Source organism: Dipodomys ordii, unplaced genomic scaffold (genome assembly GCF_000151885.1).
Source record: "Dipodomys ordii isolate 6190 unplaced genomic scaffold, Dord_2.0 Scaffold13, whole genome shotgun sequence".
Taxonomy (NCBI): Eukaryota; Metazoa; Chordata; class Mammalia; order Rodentia; family Heteromyidae; genus Dipodomys; species Dipodomys ordii.
This window is the reverse complement of record NW_012267229.1, coordinates 13896660-13919569: the sequence shown is the minus strand read 5'-3', so window position 1 is coordinate 13919569 and position 22910 is coordinate 13896660. Positions and strand designations below refer to the sequence as shown.

General features: G+C 52.1%; 1 protein-coding gene across 1 annotated transcript in view; it reads left to right on the top strand.

Moving 5' to 3' along the window:
• The window catches only part of Nol4l (nucleolar protein 4-like), a 158722-nt gene that overhangs the window by 12989 nt on the left and 122823 nt on the right, over window positions 1-22910 (top strand). The window contains exons 2-3 of the mRNA XM_013010674.1: window positions 19133-19244; window positions 22095-22283. Of these exons, the coding sequence (XP_012866128.1) occupies window positions 19133-19244; window positions 22095-22283 (301 nt within the window). The remainder of the gene's footprint in view (window positions 1-19132; window positions 19245-22094; window positions 22284-22910) is intronic.

Below are 22910 nucleotides of genomic sequence, written 5' to 3'. Positions count from 1 at the left end.
CTTTTTTTCAAGTCTGCATTCAATTATCAGCTGCCCAGACAAACTCCTTATGATTATCCTGGCTCAAAATGCTTACCCCCCGACCTGTCCCTATGTTGTTCTGTATTTTTCCTGATAGTACTGATTACCATTTGTCCTTGGATGTTATGTCTGAGTTCCATGGAATGAACTGAGTCTGTCTGGGTCATGTTGCAGCCCAGCACCTGTGTGTGTGTGTGTGTGTGTGTGTGTGTGTGTGTGTGTGTGTGTTACCCTGAGGCTTGAACCCTGGAACTCCTGCATGGTAGGCAAGCTCTATACCACTAAACACCTACAACCCTCCAACACCTGGATTTTAACAAGCACCAAACACTTGTTGTCTGAGCAAATGAGTGGATCCATTAGACAGGTGAAGAACCTGGTATATACAGAAAGAGAATTTGCCCTTAGTCAGGGTGGAGTTGTTGAAGTTCAAATACCCCAGTCTAACTCTTCTTCTTTTGGGGCTCAAACTCAGGGCCTCAGTGTTGTCTCTGAACTTTTTTTGCCTAAGGCTAGGGCTCTAGTACTGGAGCCACAGCACCACAGCATGTTTTCTGGTGGTTAATTGGAGATAAGAGTTTCACAGATTTTCCTGCTTGGGCTGGGTTTGAATACCATGATCCTCAGATCTCAGCCTCCTAAGTAGCTAGGATTTTTTTTTTTTTTGGTCAGTGGTGGAGCTTGAACTCTGAGCTTGGGCACTGTCCCTCAGTTCTTCAGCTCAAGGGAGTGCTCTATCGCTTGAGCCACAGTGCCACTTCTGGTTTTCTAGTGGCTTATTGGAGATAAGAGTCTCATGGACTTTCCTGCCCGGGCTGGCTTTGAACCAGGATCCTCAGATCTCAGCCTCCTGAGTAGCTAGAATTACAGGCATGAGCCACCGGCACCCGGCTAGTAGCTAGGATTATAGGTGTGAGCCACCAGTCTCCAGCCAAGGCTAACACTGTAAGTGAACTATGGTCCTTCATTCCTTTCTTTCTTTCTTTCTTCCTTTCTTTTTTTTGGGTCTGGTCATGGGGCCTGAACTCTGGGCCTGGGCGCTGTCCCTCAGCTCTTCAGCTCAAGGCTAGCACTCTACCACTTGAGCCACAGCACCACTTCCGGCTTTTTTCTTTTTGCTTATATGGTGCTGAGGAATCGAACCCAGGGCCTCATGCATGCAAGGCAAACACTCTACCACTAAGCCACCTTCCCAGCCCCTTTCTTTCTTTCTTTTCTTTCTTTCTTCTTTTCTTTTCTGTTGGTCATGGGGTTTGAACTCTGGGCTTGGGCGCTGTCCCTCAGCTCTTCAGCTCAAGGCGAGCGCTCTACCGCTTGAGCCACAGCCACTTCCGGTTTTCTAGTGATTTATTGGAGATAAGAGTCTCATGGACTTTCCTGCCCCAGCTGGCTTTGAATTGTGATCCTCAGATCTCAGTCTCCTGAGTAGCTAGGATTACAGGCTGAGCCACTGGTGCCCGGCAGTCCTTTGTTTCTGGGTCTGGACTCTTTCCCTCTCTGGGCTGTACAGTCCTCTCTCACCTGCCATTCTGAGGACAGTAAGAACTATGTTTGGATGCGTACGCATGCACACACGCACGCGTGTGTGCGCACGTGCGCGCACACACACATACACACACACACACACACACGGCTATATATCTCTGAGCTTTGCTTCCAGCAAGAGCCCCACCCCGGCTGTCCCAATAAGGGCCATGCAGTGGTACAAGAAGGTTCCTGGCCATTAGCAATATCTTTCTTTAAACAATGATCCCAAGGAAATATTTAAGAAATCCCTCATCCTGCTGAGGAACGGTGCTGAGCTATTAACTTTCCAAAGGCCTGGCTGTATTTTTTTTAACAGAATTTATCCTGACGTATCCTCGTAGTAATTTATGAAAAGCATGCTCTCTTCTAAACACCCCACCCCAGCTGGAATTTTTACTGGGAAAACGCCACAAACTTTTATCTTTAAAGGAGATTATTGAGACCACCCCCTCCCCCCACCGCGCCCCGCCGTGCCTGGCACCCCGGCCCAGGATGGTCCTAAGTGTGTTCCTGGGTCTGCGTCCATTAGCTCTTCCGGTCCCCAGCCTGCTCCTGTTCTCCGCATACCCCTTGTTGTCCCGATTCTGGGCTGGAAAAGCAGGCGAGGGTGTATGGGGTGTAGGTGGGTATTGGGCTAAGATTTCCACAGCTGCCACTGTTCTGTAATAAAATCTGTGATCACCAATAAAAAGAAAGAGCATCTGCTAGACTCCTGCTGGATGTTGAAGGGCATTTCCCTGGATCCTACTGTAACTGTGATTTCCAAAACACCCCGCCCTGAGCTTCTTAAGGAGCCACAAGAACCTTGTCGATGACGATGGATTCAGCAGCAGTAGGCTCTCAAGCCGTCCACTCCCTCCCTGTATCCCCACTAAAGATCGTCCACCTGCTTCATGTCCAGGAAATCCTGGGCCCTAGAAGAGGAGCCAGGCACTCTGCTTCTGCCCTGAGGCCTCAGCCTACTGGAGACATAAACCCAGATTCAGAGTCAAAGGCCCATTTGGCACCAGTGGCTCACTCCTTTAATCAAAGTTCAAAGCCAGCCTAGGCAGGAAAAGTCCACTGGATTCTCTATCTCCAATTAACTACCAGAAAGCTAGGAAAGCATCTCTGGCTCAAAGTGACAGAGCTCTAGCCTTGAGCACAAAAGCTCAGGGACAGCCTCCCCTCACCCCCACCCCCACCCTGAGTTCAAGCCCCAGGACACACACACACACACACACACACACGTCAGAGGTCCTAGTTTCCCTGCTCGGTGGCATCATATACTTAGACCTTTGATAAGTCACCAGCCCTTTCTGACCCCTTTTTCCTTCTTCATCCAGTTTTCTTACAAGGAATAATGATCCAAATTCAGAGAGATTCAGGCACCAGCTCAACAAGTACGGGAGAGCAGGGGTGTGGGGAGGGAGCTCCTGCCAGGGCCTACCATCACCAAGCTGGCACCTGGGCCAAGGAGGAAACTGCCATTTTCTGTCGGGGTCCAGGACAGATGTCTTCATCCTTTTTCCCCGGCAGATAGGGTAGGCGCTAGTTTTCAGGAGAGTGTGGGTGTCCATGGCCATGCCCAGGAGAGACCGTTGCTGGGATCATCAAGCTCCTCGTGCTGCAAGACTGCTCACCTTTCCTCAGGACCATCTGGAAGATTCAAGAGGGTTATAAGTGGAGGGAGGGCATGGCCAGCTCTAAAAGCATTCCTTAAGCTGGGCACTGGTGGCTCACGCCTGTAATCTTAGTTATTCAAGAGACTGAAATCTGAGGATCACCGTTCAAAGCCAGCTCAGGCAGGAAAGTCTATGAGACTCTCCAATTAACCACCAGAAAACTGGAAGTGGCGTTGTGGCTCAAAGTGGTAGAGTGCCAGCTTTGAGCAAAAGAGCTTAGGGACAATGCCCAGGCCCTGAGTTCAAGTCCCAGCACTGACAACAAACAAACAAATTCCTCAAGGGCAGGGGCTGCTACTCAGTGATAGAGTTCTTGCCCTGGGTTCCATCCTCAGCATGACAGAAAGAAAAAAGAAAACCAAAGAACAAAAAGCCCCACATCCAGTAGCAGCTGGGTGGCCAGGGCACAGGGAGCGGACCTGCATGGCCTCTCCCATGCTGACCCCTGCACCCTGGCAGGGTCAGCTCAGTCACTGGCTGAGCTGCATTTCCATCCATGGGGCACCAGGCATGATGGGTGAAGCAGGAAGGCCCAGAGCTTGGGTTCCATCCAGCACAAAACCCTACCCAGACAGACATTGCTCAGCTCAGAGCCCCAGAGGCTCCATGCAACTCTCTGGGAACAGACTCCAGGAGTTAACGGCTCTGCCTGGTGCTCCTGACCTCTGACCCCACATTCCTCCTGGCTCCCTTATATATCCTTGAGTATACCAGGTATGTGATAGGCCCAGGTCATTGCCAATATCCATTTGCTTTGACCTCTACTGCTCCATCTTCCCTGACCCTACCTCTCTTCTCCAGTATCACCTCCTCCACCCCTAGCTACCCTGTCAAAACAGGCTCTCTCATCCCATGTCTCATCTTCTAGCTCTTGATGCTACTTCCATCCACTCATCCTTCCATCCTGATTATGCATGTGTTCATTCATTCAATAATTCTCTGACCATAGGCCCTATCTTTTGCTAGGTGCAGGGGATCCAGTGAGGAATGATGCCAGCAAGGCCGTGCCATTCAGCTCTATGCAGCTTTTCCAGGGGACAGGCACTATTAATCACCCTAGCTCATGCCAGTTGCTGGATAAAGAGCTGAACAGTAATGGTGCAGGTGCATGTGTGTATACGTATTGTCCTTGAGGAAGGGAAGTGGCTGCTAAGCTGGCTAATGGTGGTTAGAGGAGAGTGGGTGGGGTGCAGTTGAATGGGTGATGGGGCTGGGACAGGAAGTAGGAGGGGATGTCACAGCACCAAAATGGCCTAGAGCATGGTGCAGGTGGGTAATGATGAGTCCTGTCAGTGCGGGGAGAGGGGGGGTTCGAATCAGGAGGGCACAGAGAGAGATGGGAGGTGGAAGAAGATGAGGTCCAGAGTTAGCTGGGGCTCCACGGTGTGAATTCCTATAGATGAGAGGAAGGGGTTTTAGAGGGCCAGGGGAGATTTGAAGCCAAGGGAAGAGAGGGCTAAATTTACACCCCAAGTCCTTTTCTTACCCTTAGAGAATGACTTTAAGTAGGGGGAGCAGTGGGGAGAGGAGGGACATGCGGATACACGTGAGATGGGTATTGTCCTCCAGACTGGAGGAGGTGAAGCTGTAGCGAGGTAGTTTCAGACAGATGAAGAGTTAGAGATAAATAGATGGGCCAGAACTGACAGCAAGGGAGGAGTCAACTCTGCCCCAATAAGTTGCTCCTTACCCAAATAGAGCCAGGCAAGACTCCTCCTTGGCACTGAGGAGTTCACTGATTCAGGGGTCCTTCATCCATCTGTCCATTCTCCCATCCATCATCCATGCATCCATCTACCATCCATGCACCCATGCACGCATCCACACACCCTGCACACATACATGTATTCATCCATCCTCCCATCCATCCATCCAGCTGGCTTTCAGTCTTATTTTTCTCACTACTGCCAGGGAATAGGCTGAATCTAGAAGGCACAGGATGCAGCCATCTGAGGCAAGGCTGGAAGAGACCTCAGATGTCACAGAGGTCAGATGTCATGGTCCCAGAGAAGCTTAGCGCCCTATCCGAGGCCACACAGCCAGGCAGCAAGCTCAGCTTGGAACCAGAGGGCCCCATGCAGCTCACTTCAGGCTCTTCTGCAATGTCTCAGAAGCCCTGTCTGGAACCTGTGAGTCCCCGAAGAGGCCCTGTGTCTGGAAGCAGAGCAGCTCCTGGGTCCATGGGCCCCTCCTTGCAGATCTCTTTATCCCACCCCTCCCACTCACACCAACTCTGAGAACAGGCCTCTATGCTGCCCAGAGGGCCCCCGAGATGTTGATTCACAGCTCACAGCTCTGCCTGTTAAACATACAGAGTGGGGCTGCAGCCTGAGTCAGTGTGTTTAAGGAGAGCTTGGGCCTCCCTGCCAGCCTGCAGTCCCCGAGGAACAGGTGCTGAGCTGAGCAGGCCCCGTGGCTCCCTTGCCTTCGACTTGTTAGGCAGCCTGGGAGAAGCCCATAGTCCTGGATGGGGCTCAGCAGTCCCTCCCTCACTCTGGGATGGAGGGAACCTAGGTCCCTGCCCTAACAGTCTCATTTCAAAACTTGGATGTGTGGACCCTGAGCTAGTGACTAGCTGTGCAGTTTGCTAGGCACTGAGAGGCATTTGTTCTGATTTGCTGTTGATTGTTCAGTTGTGACATCCCATAACAGCCAACAGTCATCCCCATCCCTAGCCAGGTGACCTTACCTGCTTACATGCTCCATGGAGTCCAGCTGTGCTAGGTTCCAGGGACTACCAGGCCTGCCACATCGCTGTGTGACCATAGGCAGGGCCCCTAATTTCTCTGAGCTGCCATTTTCTCCACTGTAACACAAGGGTGTGGTCAACACCCAGGCCCCCAGCCCATCTCAGGCCTGCAGGAGGTGGAGGTAGACACTGACTAGCTACCTTAGGAACTTTAATCCTTCATTGGACTCAGTCTGGGCACTGGCTTTAGATGTCTCTAGTCCTCAGATGCCCTATTCAGAGAAGGGGTCTATTGATGTACTCGGCCCAGAGCTTGGACAGAAGAAAAACTCGGTGTGCATGGAAGAAATTAATGAGTCCATGAATCAGATCATCAAACACCTGCCTGCGCCTCCTCCATGCAGAGCTGCGGAAGCAGAGCTGGATTTCCTCTCGCTCTCAAAGGAGGTCATCTCCAAGGGAAGGGATACAGAAAAGGAGTGGGTGAGGCTGGGGTGTGGCTGGAGGGGTAGAGCACTTGCTTAGCCAGGAGTGAGGCCCTGGAGTTTAAGGCCCAGCATTACCACCACCACCACCACCACCACAAAAAATTTAAAGAGGTTCAGTGTTGAGACTGACCTGGCTTAGAGCACTGGTGCGGTCTCTACCTGCCAGCCAGGGGATCTTGGGGAAGATCTCTCCCCTGCTCCTCCGCCGTCTCCTCCAGAGAAGGCATTGCTACCAGCACCTTCCTCGCAGGGCTCCGTACCTGGCACCAAGTTAATGTTATGATTGTAATTGTTACGTGAGGAAGGCAGGGGAGAAGAGAGGGGAGAAGTTGCCAGAAGAAGGGGGCCGTGGGGTGGGGGAGCCTCCAAGGTGACCTTGGAGAGGGTATTAGCCTCTGTGTCGCTGTCAGTTATGGAAGGAGCTGGTTGCCAGAGGCTCTCAGGGCTCTTTGGGTCTCACAGAGCCTTCTGGAAGCTGAGCTCCCTGCCTTGGGGCTCATACTCCCCTCTGCCTGCCTCCAGCTTGTCTGGCAGGGGCTAGAGCTCAGTGAAGATCATTGGATTGGCCACGGCACTGAGCAAGCTCTAGCCATGCATGTACCACATCATAAACCCATAGCTCAAGCTTTACCATCTGCCTAAGGAGAGAGGCTGGGCAGCCATTTCCTGCCCCACAGTCACCTCTTCCCCAGACCTATCCCAGCAGACCTCTGTCCTCCATGAACAGAAGGGGAAGCTGGAGATAGAGGTGACAGAAACCACAGCCAGGCACCTATTCCTGGGCTCCTGGGGACTCCCCAGGGGCCAGGGACTCATGACAGGGCTTGGCTCCAGCAGGGGGACATAGAATTACTGGGGCATCATAAGAGCTGTGCCCTCCCCCATGCTAGTGGGCCGGTGGCCACAGACTCTGATACCTAAGGCTGCCAGGGTCTGCTGTGCTGCCAGCTACGGGGGGTGAGGTGGGGTGGTGGAACACCTGAGGCCAGGCTCACGCATTATGCAAAGGCCAAGGTGGTTCCAGCTGACTCCTGGCTGGCCCAGGAGCCCCAGCCTGGGGACAGGACCCCCACAGGATTGAGGGCCTGAGTCCTGCTCGGGACCATGCTGTGGGCCAAGGTCCTAAGCCACTTCCAGCACCCGCTTGCTGGCTCGAAGCATTTGCCATAATTATCCAGCCGTCCCCTTCAAGTGTATGGCAACCATAGCAACAGGCAGATGTTCTGTCCCAGCCATGGTCCACAGCAAGGCGGGAGCCAAGCACAGAGCTTAACCCCTTCCAGCTCAGACAGGCAAGGGCAAGGCTGGACCCTGACTCAGGAGGCCCGGAGGCCTAGAGGCCTCCAGCCAGGTGCCCAACTTTATAGGATGGGCTTTGGGCTCTGTCAAGTGAGCAGGAGAAGTCTTCATCGCTGAAACTTACTTTCTTCCTCTTCCCTCCCTCCACCTTTTCTACACACCTCTTCCTTCTCCCATCAAGATAGAGGTTAGGGGTAAAAGTCATATCTGAAAGGGTGGGGCTGGCTCCTTATGATGCAGTTGAGCTAGGTTCCAGCCATATTTTCCTTCTGGTTTGCTATGTGACCTTGAGCAAGTGGCTCACCCTCTCTGGACCTCCATTGCTGCCATAGTGAGGAAGGTAGATGCTCCATTTCTTCAAATGTTCATTGCTCATCTGCTGTATGCCATGCTCTGTGCTAGGTCCTAAGGAGACTCCAGGGAACAACGCCACTGGGGTGCTTATACCCAAAGCCTGAAGGCATTGATGACAGAAAGGCCAGATGACTCTGTGTGTGTGAGTCATGGGGCTTGAACTCAGGGCCTAGGCACTGAGCTTCTTTGCTCATGGCTAGCACTCTACCCCTTTGAGCCATGGCACCACTTCCAGTTTTCTGGTGGTTAACTGGAGATCAGAGTCTCCTGGACTTTCCTGCCTGCCTTGGTTTTGAACTGCCATCCTGATCCCAGCCTCCTGAGTAGCTAGGATTACAGGTGTGAGCCACTGGCACCTGGTGTGACTCATTCTTTTGTTAACTGTTATGAAAGACCCCAAAGACCCCAAGAGAGCAGGTCTGCCTGGACAGTGGTGAAGGAAGGCTTCTGAGGAGGCGACGGTTGAGCTGCTGCCCAAGGAAGGGCTGGAGCAGCCTGACCCCTCAAGGACTGGGGAAGATAGTCCCCGGCAGACAACAGGAAGGACAAAAGCCCTGGGGAGGGGCGGAGTGGGTGTGGCCTGTGGGAAGTGGGCGTGGCCCTCCTCTATATGAGCCTGGCCAGCTGGAGAGAGGAGAAAACCAGGGTCCTGCTCTGATCAGAGCCACTAGGGTTGACTTCTGACTGCTGTGTCTGTGACTGGTCAGGTCCCAGCCTGTCCACCTGACTCCAGCACGCTAGGGATAGCCCAGCTCAACGGGACAGGAACAACAGTTCTGCTCTCTGCCAGCTCCAGGCTTGCTCTGGCCTTTGCCCAGATCACTTGCTATCTTGGTCCTAGAGGGCCCCACCTGGGTTAGCTACTAATGAGCAGAGGGTCACAGAGGCTCCCATCTGGATAGGATCCCTAAGTTCCTGGCTCCACATCCCAACAGTCCCAGGTTTCGTCCTGCCTCTGCCACTTCTTTATTTTGTAGCCTTGGACTGAGGGCTCAGCTTCTCTGAGCCTTAGTTTACCCTCCTAGAAAATGGCTCAGTAAAACTTCTTCCCACTCAACCCCTGCACCCCCTGCCCATCCTGTTCTCCCCTGGGTCACTCAACTTGGGCTTCTTTTGATGTTTTCTGAACACTCCAAACTCAGACTGGCCTCAGGGCCTAGGCAGTCTACAGCTCCCCCACTGAGAATTTTTTCCTCTACCTGCCCAGCGGCTTCCCCCAAGAGCTCCGAGACTACCCCATCCCTCCATACACCTTTGTGGTGCTATGCTCACAGTACTCAGACTGCATTCCTTTATTCAACTATTAGTCCCTGTGTGCCTGGCTGTCCTCAGTGCTAGGGACAGAGTAGGGAACAGCTAGTCTCTGCTGGTCCTCCTGGAGGGCACAACCCAGATATAGACAGAGGAAGCAGGGGACTGGGGGATTCGGGAGAACTACTGCACTTGAGACTTTTGATTGGGGGAGGCTGCACATGTGACCTTGGAACAGGGGCCGGAAGGTACAGAGAGGCTGAGTTCAGAGTCTGGAGAAAAGGTGTTTGCAGAAGCAACTGTTCCCAGCATCTTGTGCGTAGTAAGTGCTTAACCAAAGCCTGGCATTGCGGCTGGGGGTCACTGGAGAATTATTCACTGTACGAGGAAGAGTTCTTGACCTGGGGCCTATGCACCAGTATGATGGGAGGCTGTGATTGGGCACAGAGGCCTGCTGGGGACAAGGCTGTAACAGGGATATGCTAAACACTGGGTGGGAAAGAAGCATGGCCTCCACGCCGTGCAGGGGCTGGGGACGTCATCTGACAGACATAGATAGTGCCCAGGCATTGTTGCCAAAAATGGAGTGGGTCAGAAGAGGGCCATACCAAAAGGGAGAAAGGAAGCCAGAGAAACCATAGGAAGGTTCTCCCCACCTAAGGGGTTGAAAGGTGGGAGAGATGAGGGGGATCACAGAGACTCCAGGACCCAGCATGGAAGGTGCATTTCCAGGCTGCAAAGTGAACCAGCAGATACTCAGGCATGAGGCTAGGTAGGACAGGATGCTCCAAATTAGGTGGGTCCTTTGGGGTCCTTCCTGGGGAGCCTCAGCGTTGGGTTCCCTGGTTTGGAAACCTCCCTTTTGGGGACTCCAGGAGCCACAAGGGCAGGGACTCCTCCTCTGCCCATGCCTGCCCTACTTCTCAGTGAGCCAGGTGTCCAGCGGAGTGCTAGGCTTGGAACTCAGGAGGGTGTCCACCCTCTTGGCTCGACTCTGTCTGTGTGACTTTGGACAAGCATTATAACCTCTCTGTTGTTCACCTGTGAAGACTGGATGGCATACAGCTCCCGCAGACCACCGGCTACCCTTCCTCAGAGCTTCCTGAGCTTCAGCTACACTTAAGAGCATTCCTGCCCCAAAGGCAGCTCCTCACCAGGTAAAGCTGGAGGAAAGAGGCGTGAGTCATCTGAGCTAGATGGGTGAAACCTCCAGGTCGCCTTGTGCAGCTCACCCTGGGGCATCTGTGTGGCTCTTGGGGAATGTGTATCATGGACCCAGGACACAGACATTGAGGGTCTCATTTCCAAGTGCTCTCATTTTACAGATGAGCAAACTGAGGTCCCCAAGGAAACATGACTCCTACCCTCAGAGCCCTCCTTTGGCCATAAATCCAGGCTACCATTGAGGAACAGGGGACCCCAAGGACATATGTCAGCCTCTACCCTTAGTTTCTCTTATTCGGTCCCACACACCAGGCCCAAAGCTAGGCCTTGGGGATACAGGGAGGACTTAGAAGGGGTTCCAGCCTCTGCTAGTGGGAGACACACAAGGACAGAAAGTAAGAGAGTTGGGAGGGGCTGGGGACCAGGAGGGGGAGATCTGTGCCGACCTAGGAATCTGAGAGACTTCATAGAGGAAGGGCTACCAAATGGCCCTGGAAGTCCTAGAGGAGGAGTCATGCTTCTGAGCCACAGCCGCTTGCTTTAATGTTTAATCTACCTGCATCTTCTTAATCCCTAAGGAGGCAGGTCCCACCCTCAGTCCATCTGACAGCCTGGAGCTGAGTAGCATGTCCAGGGTTACACGGCTTCCTCAGGCCTTAGCCTGGCCCATTCCCAAGCCCCACTGTCTGCAGGCCACAAAGACAGGGCAGCTGCCACCAGCCAGCCTCTACCCAGGAGGCCCCTGCCTGGCTTCCTCAGGCAACTATCCCCAGCACCCAGTTTCACTTCCCAAAACTTAGGCCTATTTTGGATCCTGCTGACTTCCTTTCTCACCCATGGCTATTCAGACTCGAGGACTGGGCAACCGTAGAATTGACCCAGGCGCCCCACTACCTCCTGTCCTCTGGCTGCAAGGCCCCCGAGGGAAGGGACACTATAGGGCTGGCCACCCTGCCACAGATCCCTTTTGGTGTCCTGCCTGGTGATCTCCTGCAAACCATGCTCCCTGAGCCTTGATTTCCTTCTCCTTGGGGGAGACTAGAACTGCTGGGGGAGCTCCTTGGGATGAATGGAAGTGAGCAGCACTTAGTTCTCACAGGACACAAGCTTGAGCCTAGGCAAATCAGACATTTTTGTTCTCAAGAAGCAGAAGCCATTACGTTGTGCATGAATACCACATGAATACATGAATGAAAGGGAGCATTAGGAAGGGGTGGGCGTGCAAGGGGAGGAGAGGCCACCATTGCACTGTATTTAGCTTCTACTTTATTTTCCATAGTGCTGGGGATGGAACCCAGGGCCTTGAAAAATGTCCTGTTCTAGTTATTGATTGATAGATGATAGTGGGCATTGAACTCAGAGCTTCACAAAAGCTTAACTACTTGAGCCATGCCCTAACCCTTTTGCTTTTACTTTGTTTTTGTTTTTTTGGGTCCAGTCGTGGGACCTGAACTCTGGGCCTGGGCGCTGTCCCTCAGCTCTTCACCTCAAGGCTAGCGCTCTACCACTTGAGCCACGGCGCCACTTCTGGCTTTTTTTTTCTGCTTATGTGGTGCTGAGGAATCGAACCCAGAGCCCCATGCATGCAAGGCAAGCGCTCTACCACTGAGCCACCTTCCCAGGCCCATGTTTTTTTTTTTTTTAAGTAGAATTTTAGGTTTTTGCTCAGATTGATCTTGGACTTCAATCCTCCTACTTCTACTCCCTTCATACACTGGGATTATAGGCATTGATCACCATGCCTGGCCAGGCTTGTCATTTTAAATGGGGTGGTCAGAGGATTCCCTCTAGGTAAATATGACTGATGACATGATAAAGGTGGTGGATGCCCTGCCTAACCACAACATCTGGGAAAGAACTCTGGCAGAGTGTATGGCACAAGCCAATAGCTAGACATAGGAATGTCTTGGGATGTGGCAGGAACAGGGAGGAGGTGAGCTGCCATGGAGGGATAAAAGGGGAGAGACTGGGGACAAAGGCCAAGGAGGGTTTGTTGCAGGGCCGGACTGGAGGCCAGGAGAGCTGGGGATGGCTCTATCCTGCTCCTGTCTCTACAAGGGTTATGCCAGGATGGAGAGATGCATTCAGAATAGTGGATCCAAAGGGACTGACAGTGGATCTCACATGAGGGGTGGCGCCAAGCCTGAACTGAGGTGGGGGAGTCACAGGGAGGTAGGCAGTTTGGGAGGAGCAGGTGGAGTAAGTCAGGAGTGCAGGTTGGACAAGTCCTGACGAGATACCCAATGGCCAGGCCAACTCAGAAAGGGGAAAGCTGATCTGGAGGCAAGATCTTTGTCAGGTGGGAAGTGGAAAACCCTTCCAGCACCGTCCCCCACGCCTGGGGTCCCATTCACTCCTGCACTGCTTTCCTCTCCATTAGATGGAGCAGATATTCCCCACACTTCTTTCCTTTCCCTTTTTCTTTTTTCTTTCCTTTTCAAGAGCCTCACACTTGCTGGTCTGCTTACTCTGTTAGTACACTACCATCTGAACCATACCTCCAGCCCAGCTTTTTACTGGTTATTTTAGAGATAGAGTCTCAAAGAATTTTCTTCCTGATCTGATCCTCCAGATCTCAGCTTCCTCAGTAGCTAGGATTATTATTTTTGCACTGGATTAAAAGTCAGACTCTTATCTCTGTAGGCACTTCTGCAGAAGAAGAGAGGGCCGAGTGTTAGTTTAGTTTCTGCTAGCATATGACCCAGGAGGCTGTATGTGTGTATACACACCTCCTCCACACATAGGCATATCATGCACATAATACATGCACAGATGATACACTCTACATATATGTACAGCATACAACACACATACACCCAGGCACATGATACTCTCTCACCCCCCACCTTAAGTCCTTCCTGAAAGAGAAGAAGGGAAGCTAGGGAGGCTCTCTGGATTTTGTGGACCCGCAGCCTCTCCCCACCACCTCATTGAAGTCCTCTGTGGCAAACACTAATCACAGTCCCCATTCACGGCTGCGCAAACCAAGGGACAGAGACAGTGAGGTCCAGGATGCCACTACCCTGGTGACTCCAGTCATAGGCCTGACTTCCACTTTAGGCTGTGCACAGCTCAGGTTTTAGCTATCTGGCAAGGCAGTGGTCTTTCCTGCTGTCAAACTGAAGTCCTCTCTCTCTGTCTCTCGTGTTTACACATCAGGTTGCCCCTGTTTGGTGGCTGGAGATGTCTGTGACTGAGCACTGTGATCTGCTTCCTGGTGGCTGACTGGGAGGGGTCTGAGCTGGGAGGGAGGGGACTCTGAACTGCCCCTTTGCATAGCCCACACTTGGCCTGGGTGTGGGGTATGACTGGGCAAGGTGCAGAAGACAGCAGGTTGTTTGCCACTGGGGCCTTTCCTCTAAGGGAAGGTTCTGGGAAACCTCTAGAAAGAATTCCCCAGGGAAGAAGTCCCTCTGGGCCACTCCAAGGACAAACACTCTATGAGGTGCAGCTGCCCAGGGGCTAAGCAAGTGGCCAGCTCAGGCAGAACCCCACCCAAGGCCTCTTATCCACTTCTTTGGCTGGAGGTTGCCTTGTGCTTCCTAAACACACACACACACACACACACACACACACACACACACACACACACACACAATTAGAAAGCTCTATGAAAGTGATAGGAGACCCAGGCATCAGTGGCTCATGCCTGTAATCCCAGCTACTGAGGAGGCTGAGATCTGAGGATTGCGGTTTGAAGCCAGCCCCAGCAGGAAAGTCTGTGAGATTCTTATCCCCAATTAATCACAAAAAAAGCTTGAAGCAGAGTTGTGGCTCAAGTGGTACAGGGCTAGTTTTGAGCAAAAATGAGCTCAGGGACAGTGTCCAGGCCCAGATTTTAAGCCCCAGGATCGCAAAAAAAGAAAAAAAAAAGCCTCCTTTCAAACTAAGGAGACCACTCAATATCTGGGCCTATCAGAAGCCACTCTGTGCTAAGTGGACCTTGGAGGGAGGCCTAGCTGGGAACTAGATTTATGTATGTACATACGTATTTACATATGTATATAGGTAGTCCTGAGTTAAAAAACTCAGAGTCTCAAGCTTGCTAGGCAGGTGCTCTACCACTTGAGCCACACTCTAAGCCCTTTTTTGCTTAAGTAGTTTTCAGATAGGGTCTTGCATATTTGCCCAGGACTGTCCTTGGACCGTGATTCTCCTACCTCTGCCTCCTTTTGCTGGGATTACAGGTGTACACTCCCACACCTGGTTGGGACCTACCACTTAACCAATATCACTTTCCAGTGACCAATATGTTCTCTCTCACAGGATCTGAGGCAAGTGGGCTTATCAGTTCCTCAGATGGCCAAGGTCATTGCAAAACTGATGAATTTACTGAGGGCCTACTGTGTGCAGGGCCTTGTACTAAGCGCTTTGGTGTGGACTACCTCACCTGAACCCTGGCAAGTAATCCTACTTTATGGAAGAACACATCAAGACTCAAAGAGATTAAGTCACTCCACCAAGGTCACACAGCTGGGGGAGGGAAGGGGAACAGCCTGGCTCCACGCTTTCCCCTTCATATTCTCCCCCGTGGGGGATCTGAGTTAGCCAGGTGGCAGTGGGGAGACAGGACAAGGGAGCAGGAAGGAGTCTGGATGCCAGCTTCAAGTCTGTTAAATGGCAGGGTGAGTCAGGACCTCAGTTTTCCTATTCCTGAAATGGGAAATGAACTGGGTCTCCTTTGAGTTGTGAATGTGGTTAGAAGTCTGATGTTACTGGCACATAGTAGGCCCTTACTATTTTGGCTCAAATTATACTCATCCTACTCTTTGTTTTGTTTTGTGTCTGGTCATGGGGCCTGAGCTCAGGGCCTGGGCGCTGTCCCTCAGCTCTTCAGCTCAAGGCAAGCGCTCTACCACTGAGCTACCTTCCCAGCTCTCATCCTACTTTTAGGAGCACAGGCCAGGTCAGAACCACTCATGCTTTCCCCATTTCCCAATCACCTGGCATGCAGTAGGGATTTGTGGGCACTGACAGGCCAGCTTTCCTGTGCCAGGCAGACCAAGCTCTGCCCCTCTGCCTGGTGAGGCTGGGTAGCCCTGAGGGCCTCTCTGCTCCTTAGGACTGACCCAGAGGCTCTCCAGGTGCCTGCACCAGCATCAATAAATTACTGGCAGTTCAGGTGACGGGACAGATCCAGTGTCAGCTTCCTTCGTGTCCTGCAGGAAGGCTCAGGTCCTGGGGCCCCTTCTCTAAGCCTCCTCATCCATCCAAGAGCTCAGAACCACAGAGCTGTCCTACTGTGTGCTAGGTCACAGCCTGGGCACTTTGCCCCACATTTGGCTGGCCTTACTGGGATTCCATTTTACAGATGAGAACACTGAGGCTGAAAGGGAAGGGAAGAGCCTTGTGATTGACAAAACTCATAAAAAGAAAGGCAGGCTCTATCCTCTCCAATTCAGCAGAACCTTCCTACATTTCACTAGAGTTTATAGGTACAACACACACACACACACACACACACACACACACAGCTCATTCATTAGTTTGTTGAGTGACCACATTTTGAACTCCACCATACCCAGCAGCACTGGACAGGGCAATCTCCACTCACTGGAAATGCAAATCCCAGGAAAGAGACATGGGAGCCAGGAGTGAAGGAAACCCAGTATGTCACTGTGGAGGGAGCTAGCTACTACCCAGCTAAGAAGGAGGCCCAAGCAGGGCAGGGAGATGGAGTCTCTGGGGGACTGGTTTCCAAAAGGCAGTCTGGGAAGGCTCCTCTGGACAAGTGTCATTTGGCAGAAATCCCTGAACAAGTTAGTTCTCATGTCGCTTTATGCTTTAGTTTCTGGAAAGGGGAGATGCTGGCCTTAAGATTTGGAGACATCTGCAAGAGGTGAGCAGAATATTTCCCACTCGGCTGTACCCCCACAAGCAATATGGTACAGGCTGCTCAAGATCTAACCTTCCTTTCTCATCCTCTTGCCCTGAAAGCCATCATATTGTCCAATGGACTGTCAGAGTGGGGCGTCCCACAAATGCCTGACAGAGCTCCCCTGTCCTGTGTCCTCAGGGTCACCCTGTGTGTTTTCATTCTCAATTGTGTGTGTGGGCACGTACATGTGCACACACGTACCAGTACCAGGACTTAAATCAAGGACCTTGCATAGTCCCTTTGCTTTTTTACTTAGGACTGTAGCTCTGCCACTTGAGCCACACCTCCACTTCCAGCTTTTTGCTGGTTACTTGTAGATGAGTCTCATGGAGTTTTCTGCCTGGATTGGCTTCAACCTGCAATCCTCAGAGCTCAGACTCCTGAGTAGCTAGGCAGGATTACAGGAGTGAGCTAATAGTGCCTAGCTGATTTTTAAAAGCCATCTATGTGTCATGAAGGCTGGGACCATGACTACCCTCTGACCCCAAGCATGGCATGTGACTTCTGAAGACGCTGGAACAAATGTCTGAATGAATGGCTAACAGATGCAACAATCCCAGGACTAACATTTATTGAATGCTTATTCTTGCAACAGCCTTGTGCATTAGGGATCATTATCAATATCTCATTTTACTGATGCTGAAAACCAAGCTCTCAAGAAATAAAGGGACTTACATCACCCCATAGCAGAAACTGTTAGAAGGGTCCAGTATACACTGGAGAAGGCAGAGTAGGGTGGTGGTGCCTGCAAAGGACTTCAGTCAGACTCTTCCCTTCTGAAGAGCAGCCTGTTTGGTCATTCACTCACTTGTTCATTCATGTATTCATTCAATAATTATGTATTAAAACTCAGCCTCATGTGGAACACTTACTGATAGATCCAGAGCATGGGGCAGCCATATTTTCAATCATATGGTCAGAGCCAGAGCCAGAGCCCAGGGGTCTGTGAGTGACCAAAGGAAGTCCCCACCAATCCAAGGGGCAGGAAAGTCCCCAGATCAACCTAAGGCAGAAAGCCTTTCCCTTCCTCCCTCCCTCTCTCCTTCTGTCTTTCCCTCCCTCTCTCCTTGCCTCCCTCCCTCCCTCCCTTCCTTCCTTCCTTCCTTCTTTCCTTCCTTCCTTCGCTTCCTTTCTTTTTTCTTTCTTTCTCTTTGTTTTTGGTTGGTCATAGGTTTTGAACTCTGGGCCTGGGCATTGTCCCTGAGCTCTTCAGCTCAAAGCAAATGCTCTATCACTTGAGCCACAGTGCCACTTCTGATTTTCTGGTAGTTAATTGGAGATAAAAGTCTCACAGATTTTCCTGCCCAGGCTGGCTTTGAACTGTGATCCTCAGACCCCAGCCTCCTGAGTAGCTAGGATTACTGGCATGAGCCACCAGTGCCTGGCTTCTTTCTTTCTTGTGTGTGTGTGTGCTGATACTGGGGCTTGAACTCAGGGCCTGAGTGCTGTTCCTTACCCTTTTACTCAGGGCTTGTGCTTTACCATTTGAGTCAAAGCTCCACTTTCAGCTTTTGTGTATGTGTGTGTGTGCATGTGTGTGTGTGTGTGTGTAATTGGAGATAAGAGTCTTAAAAACTTTCCAGCCTTGGCTAGCTTCGAACTTCAATACTCAGATTTCAGCCTCCTACATAGCTAGAAATATAAACAAACATGAGCTACCAGCACCTGGCAGCCTTTCTTATTTTTAAAATATTTTTTTTCCAAAATGGAAACAAGAGGTTTTTTTCTTCATTGCTATTTTTGTTTTCTTTTCTTTTTGTCTTGTTTGTTTATCTCTCTTTGGAAGGGTAAGAGGGGGGACAGAAATGGAGGGACAAAGGGTGAACAAATACAGCAGTAGTATTCACTAGACACTATGTTGAAATTGAACTGTATAGGTTGTGGGTGAGAATGGGAGGTAAAAAATTGGAGAAGAGGGCTGGGAAGGTGGCTCAGTGGTAGAGCGCTTGCCTTGCATGCATGAGGCCCTGGGTTCGATTCCTCAGCACCACATAAGCAAAAAGAAAAAAAGAAAAAAAAGCTGGAAGTAGTGCTGTGGCTCAAGTGGTAGAGCGCTAGCCTTGAGCTGAAGAGCTGAGGGACAGCGCCCAGGCCCAGAGTTCAGGCCCCACGACTGGACCCCCCCAAAAAAATTGGAGAAGAGCGAGGGAAGGGATGACATTGTCCAAAAAGAAATGTACTTCTTATCTGACTTATGTAACTGTAACCCCTCTGTACATCACCTTTTTAATAACAAAAAATTTAAGCTGGGTGCTGGTGGCTCACACCAGTAATTCTAGCTACTCAGGAGGCTGAGATCTGAAGATCATGGTTCAAAACCAGCCTGGGCAGGAAAGTCCAGGAGACTCTTATCTCCAATAAACCACTAAGAAAACAGGAAGTAGTGCTGTGTATCAAAGTAGTAGAGTGATAGCCTTGAGTGAAAAAGCTCAGGTACAGTGCCCAGGCTCTGAATTCAAGCTCCACAAAGTGACAAATAATTTTTTTTTCTGATATTGGGGTTTGAACCCAAGGCTTTACCCACAGGAGGCCAGCCCTCTGCCATTTGAGTTTTGCCCCCTACTGTACAGGAAGCCTTTCCAGACAGAGCAGGCCTAGAGCTGATGCCTAACAGCTGGGCAGACAGAGGGTGGGTGGATAAATGCTTTGGATGGGGATGGCAAAGGGTTTGATGAAAGTGGTACTGGCCCTGGCATGGGAAACAAGCCTTTCCCAAGGCTCTACAGCCGCCTGCTCTTCCCTGCTCATGGAGGACAAGTCTGTGTGGGGACCTGAGTCACTCTGCCCTGTCCCCCAGGCCTGGAACTTCCCGTGGGCAGCTTGGGCCTCCTCACTGCTGAGGAGGAGGAGTTCTCACTCATCTGGAGCCAGGCAGAATTTAGCAAGTCAGATGATCAGAGCAGGTCCAGGTAAAACCAGGCATCAGCTCTGACCTGTGTCCCTGAGCCTCTTCCCTTCCATAGGACTCTGTTTACCCTCCTACTGAGCTCTGTGACCCTGTACACTGCTGGCAATGTTGGAAGTGGACGTGAACCCTAGAGGTTGGGATATCTGCACTAAGAGCTAAAAACAATCCAGAACATCTTTTGGCCTTTGGTCTGTGGGCAACCTACTTTGTCCCCTTGGTCTGTGTGTGGGAGGAGAGGGAGAGAAAAGCAGTTTGGAGGACCAGGACTTCCTGACCCCCTCAAATCGGGGCATGGTGTGTGTGGGGGGTGGGGGCAACTCACCCCACCTCCTCTGTATGCCTTGGGGTAGAACACTTCCCACATGAGCAGAATGGAGGTCCAAACCTCTTTGTCTGCAGCAATGGAGATAGGCTGCAAGAGGCCATTCTTACTTCCCGGCCCAGTCACTTCCACTCTGTCCTCAGAGCCTCTAGGGACTGAAAGCTAGGTGTGCCTAGTGTGGGGTGGGCGGATACAAGAGGAGAAAGCCAGGCTTCTGTCCTCAAGTCCTTTGACCACAGACCCCCCAACCTACACCCCTCATTTTCTTTTTGTGCCTCAGACTCTGCTCTACATAATGCTCACCAATGCCTTCTACAGCATTGTTTTCCCCCCTGGTCTTTGACACTCCTGCCTTCTAATTGCCCCCCACTCACCTCATCCTTGATTCTGGAAAATGCTATCTCTTTCTCACCTCAGGCTCTTGCCCTTGCTGGCCCTCTGCCTGGAATGCCCTTTGCTTAGACCCTAGCATGGCCAGCTCCAGGCACTTGTCATTTAAGTCATTGCTTGTGTTGCCTTCTTTGAGGGGGCTTCCTTAACACCCCTCCCTCTCAAGAAAGTCTGCACCTTCTATGCACTAGTTGCTATTCTAAATCCCTATTCCCATCCTGGCCCTTTCTACAAACAGATGATTGACAGCTGCTTTGCTCAATGGCTATCTTCCTCTACCACTGGGGGAGCTCTGGGAGATCTAGGACCTTGGGGATCCCAGGATCCTATTCCCAACACTAGCTGCAGAATGACTACTCAACTAACCTTTGTTGAAGGAATGAAACACACACACACACACACACACACACACACACACACACAAGCAAAAAGCATCACCAATATTCATCTTTACTGAATATTTTGCAGCTTCTATGCCAGTTACTCTTACATACATGATCTTGAGTCACATCGTATGTTAGAGATGAAGTAGGGGGTCTAGTGACCTGCCTGAGGTCACCCACCAAAAGGGTTCATTCATTTGGGAAGAAGCAAGTGGAATCTATAAGCAGGAAGGAGCTGTGGGAAGTAGTGGTAAGATTCAATTCCAAGTCTGTTTAACTCTGTATCCTTCTCTCTATACACATGGTACCTTCTTCCATCCCAGAACGCAGCCCAAGATGGACTAGCAGGTGTATGGCTCCCAAAGACAGGCAAAGAGTTGGGGAATGGAGATGCTTTTGCCTAGTGGTTATTGAAGAGGTCTTGGAACTGAGCAAGAAGACCTGGGCTCACCTGGAGGCCCCATTATGGGGGCAACAGGGTACCCTTGATCAAAGTGATTATTAGCATTGCCAGGCTTGCACAACTTTGCTCTCAGGAAGGGATGGGGGGGGGAGTAATTACATGGTGGGGGAGGAGGAGGGGAAAAACAGCATGGGCTTTCAAATCACACAGAAGCCTGTGTCCCAGGGGCAAATAGTCTGTGGATACTACCTTCCCACAGAGCCCCACTAGTCACATTTATTTATTTATTTATTTTACAGGGTTTCACTATGTAGTCCAGGCTGGCCTTGACCTTAATCTATAGCTGAAGCTGGCCTTGAACTTCCAACCATCCTGACTCAGCCTCCCAAGTCCCTGGGATTTACAACTGTGTGCCATCACTCCCAGTTCCCAGTGGTCACCTCTTTAAAGTAGGTGTGGCTGCATAGATCCAAAAAGAGCTCTTGGAAAGATAAAGAGGAAAAATGACTGTGGAGTTGTTGGTGTATATAAAGTAACATGGAAATGTAAATTATCTAAAAATAATCTCCCATGTGAAATGCAGAGAGAGGTTGGGACTTGGAAGACCTCTTAGGTTCTTCCAACATTTATTGGCACCTACTGTGTGCCAGGTGCTGAGATGGGGTCTGGCAATGCAGGGATGAGTCAGATTTGGCCTTGAGCATCTGGGGCTCCCTGTCTGTGGGGAGGGGGGAAAGGAAGCAAGCCAGGTACTGCAGTGTTGGGCTCTCTCCCAGCGGGGGTGTGATATGGTAGCAGGTGCCAGAAAGAACTGAGCCAAAACCCACTCCTCAATTCCTATGACCTTGAGCAGGTCAGGCCACCTCTCCAAGCCCCTGGCCTCCATCTGTGAAACAGGGATGTCCCTGTCCCCTGTGCCTCTCAGCACCGCCAGACATGGCACAGTAGGCTCAAAGACTTTGGGATGGGGAGCCAGTAGTTGCTAGGCAGAAAATGGTCCCGCACTGACCAAGTTCTGGGGGTCAGCTCTTATGCGGTGATTTGCCTGCAAGAGTGGTCTGGGGTCACAGGAACGAACCCCAGGAGATAGCAGAGAGACAGAGAGCACAGCAGTTCTTCATGACCTGTTAAGATAAGAGGGCAGAAATCCTGGGGGAAATAGCCTGTGCCTTTATTTATGTTGCTACTTTCCTTCAGGGGAGGGGGCAGCGCTACCCAAGGTCAGCTCTGCCAGGGTGAGAGGGGGATGTGCGGTCACCTAAGTTTATTCAGCAACAGATTCTAGGCCAAGGTGCACCCGGGAAGGCAGCTCTTCCCAGGATGCGTTTGTGGGTGTGTCAAGGTCTTCTGAAGCACAGCGGGGCTGGCGGAGCGAGGCTCGGGGAGGGCCGAAGTCCCGGAGTCGCTGCGGCCCGGGGCTGCCCCACGGCAAGGCCGCCCGCAGAGGCGAGGTCGGCCCAAACTTCGGGAAATTCAGGGTGAGGCCAAGGAGAGGAAGTTTGGGGGCCCCGAAAGGCGGCAGTTTGGGGCTCTCCAGGCTGGGTGTGTGTGTGGGGGGGGGGAGACGGGACACCGCCCTTCCGACACCAGGCTGACGTGAAAGAGATCAGGGCAATTTCTGCCCCATATCGCCCGGGCTGGGCTAAATCAAACGGGGCGACCCGGGGAGGCCCGGACGCCGTCGTCCCCGCTTGGGTTGGTGTTTGCTCCCCCGCTGGGCAGACAGTCCCAGCAGAGCGCGGCCTGCCAGGGTCCGGGCTGGGCCGGCCAGAGGGGCCTCGGTCCCCGGGCAGCCACTGGGCCGCCTGCGGCTGCTTGCGGGTGCTGAGGCCCCCGCGCCCCCCAGGGGCCGGGTCGGGCGGGGGCTGCGCCGGGCGCGCGGGCACAGGAGGGAGGGTGAGAGGGAGGGAGAGAGGGAAGGAGGGAGGGAGGAGGGGGGCGGGCGGCGGCGCAGGCTGCGCCGCTCTAACAGGTGGGATCCCGCGGCGTGGTGGAGGCGGGCGCGGGAGGAGGAGGAGGAGGAGGAAGAAGAGGAAGAGGAGGAGGAGGAGGAAGAGCAGCGGCAGCGGGAGCCCGAGCCCGAGCCCGAGCTGGAGCAGGATGAGCCGCGCAAGCTGACAGCCACCGCTACCGCCCGCGCCCAGGCTCGGTCTCGCTCCCCGTGCCCGG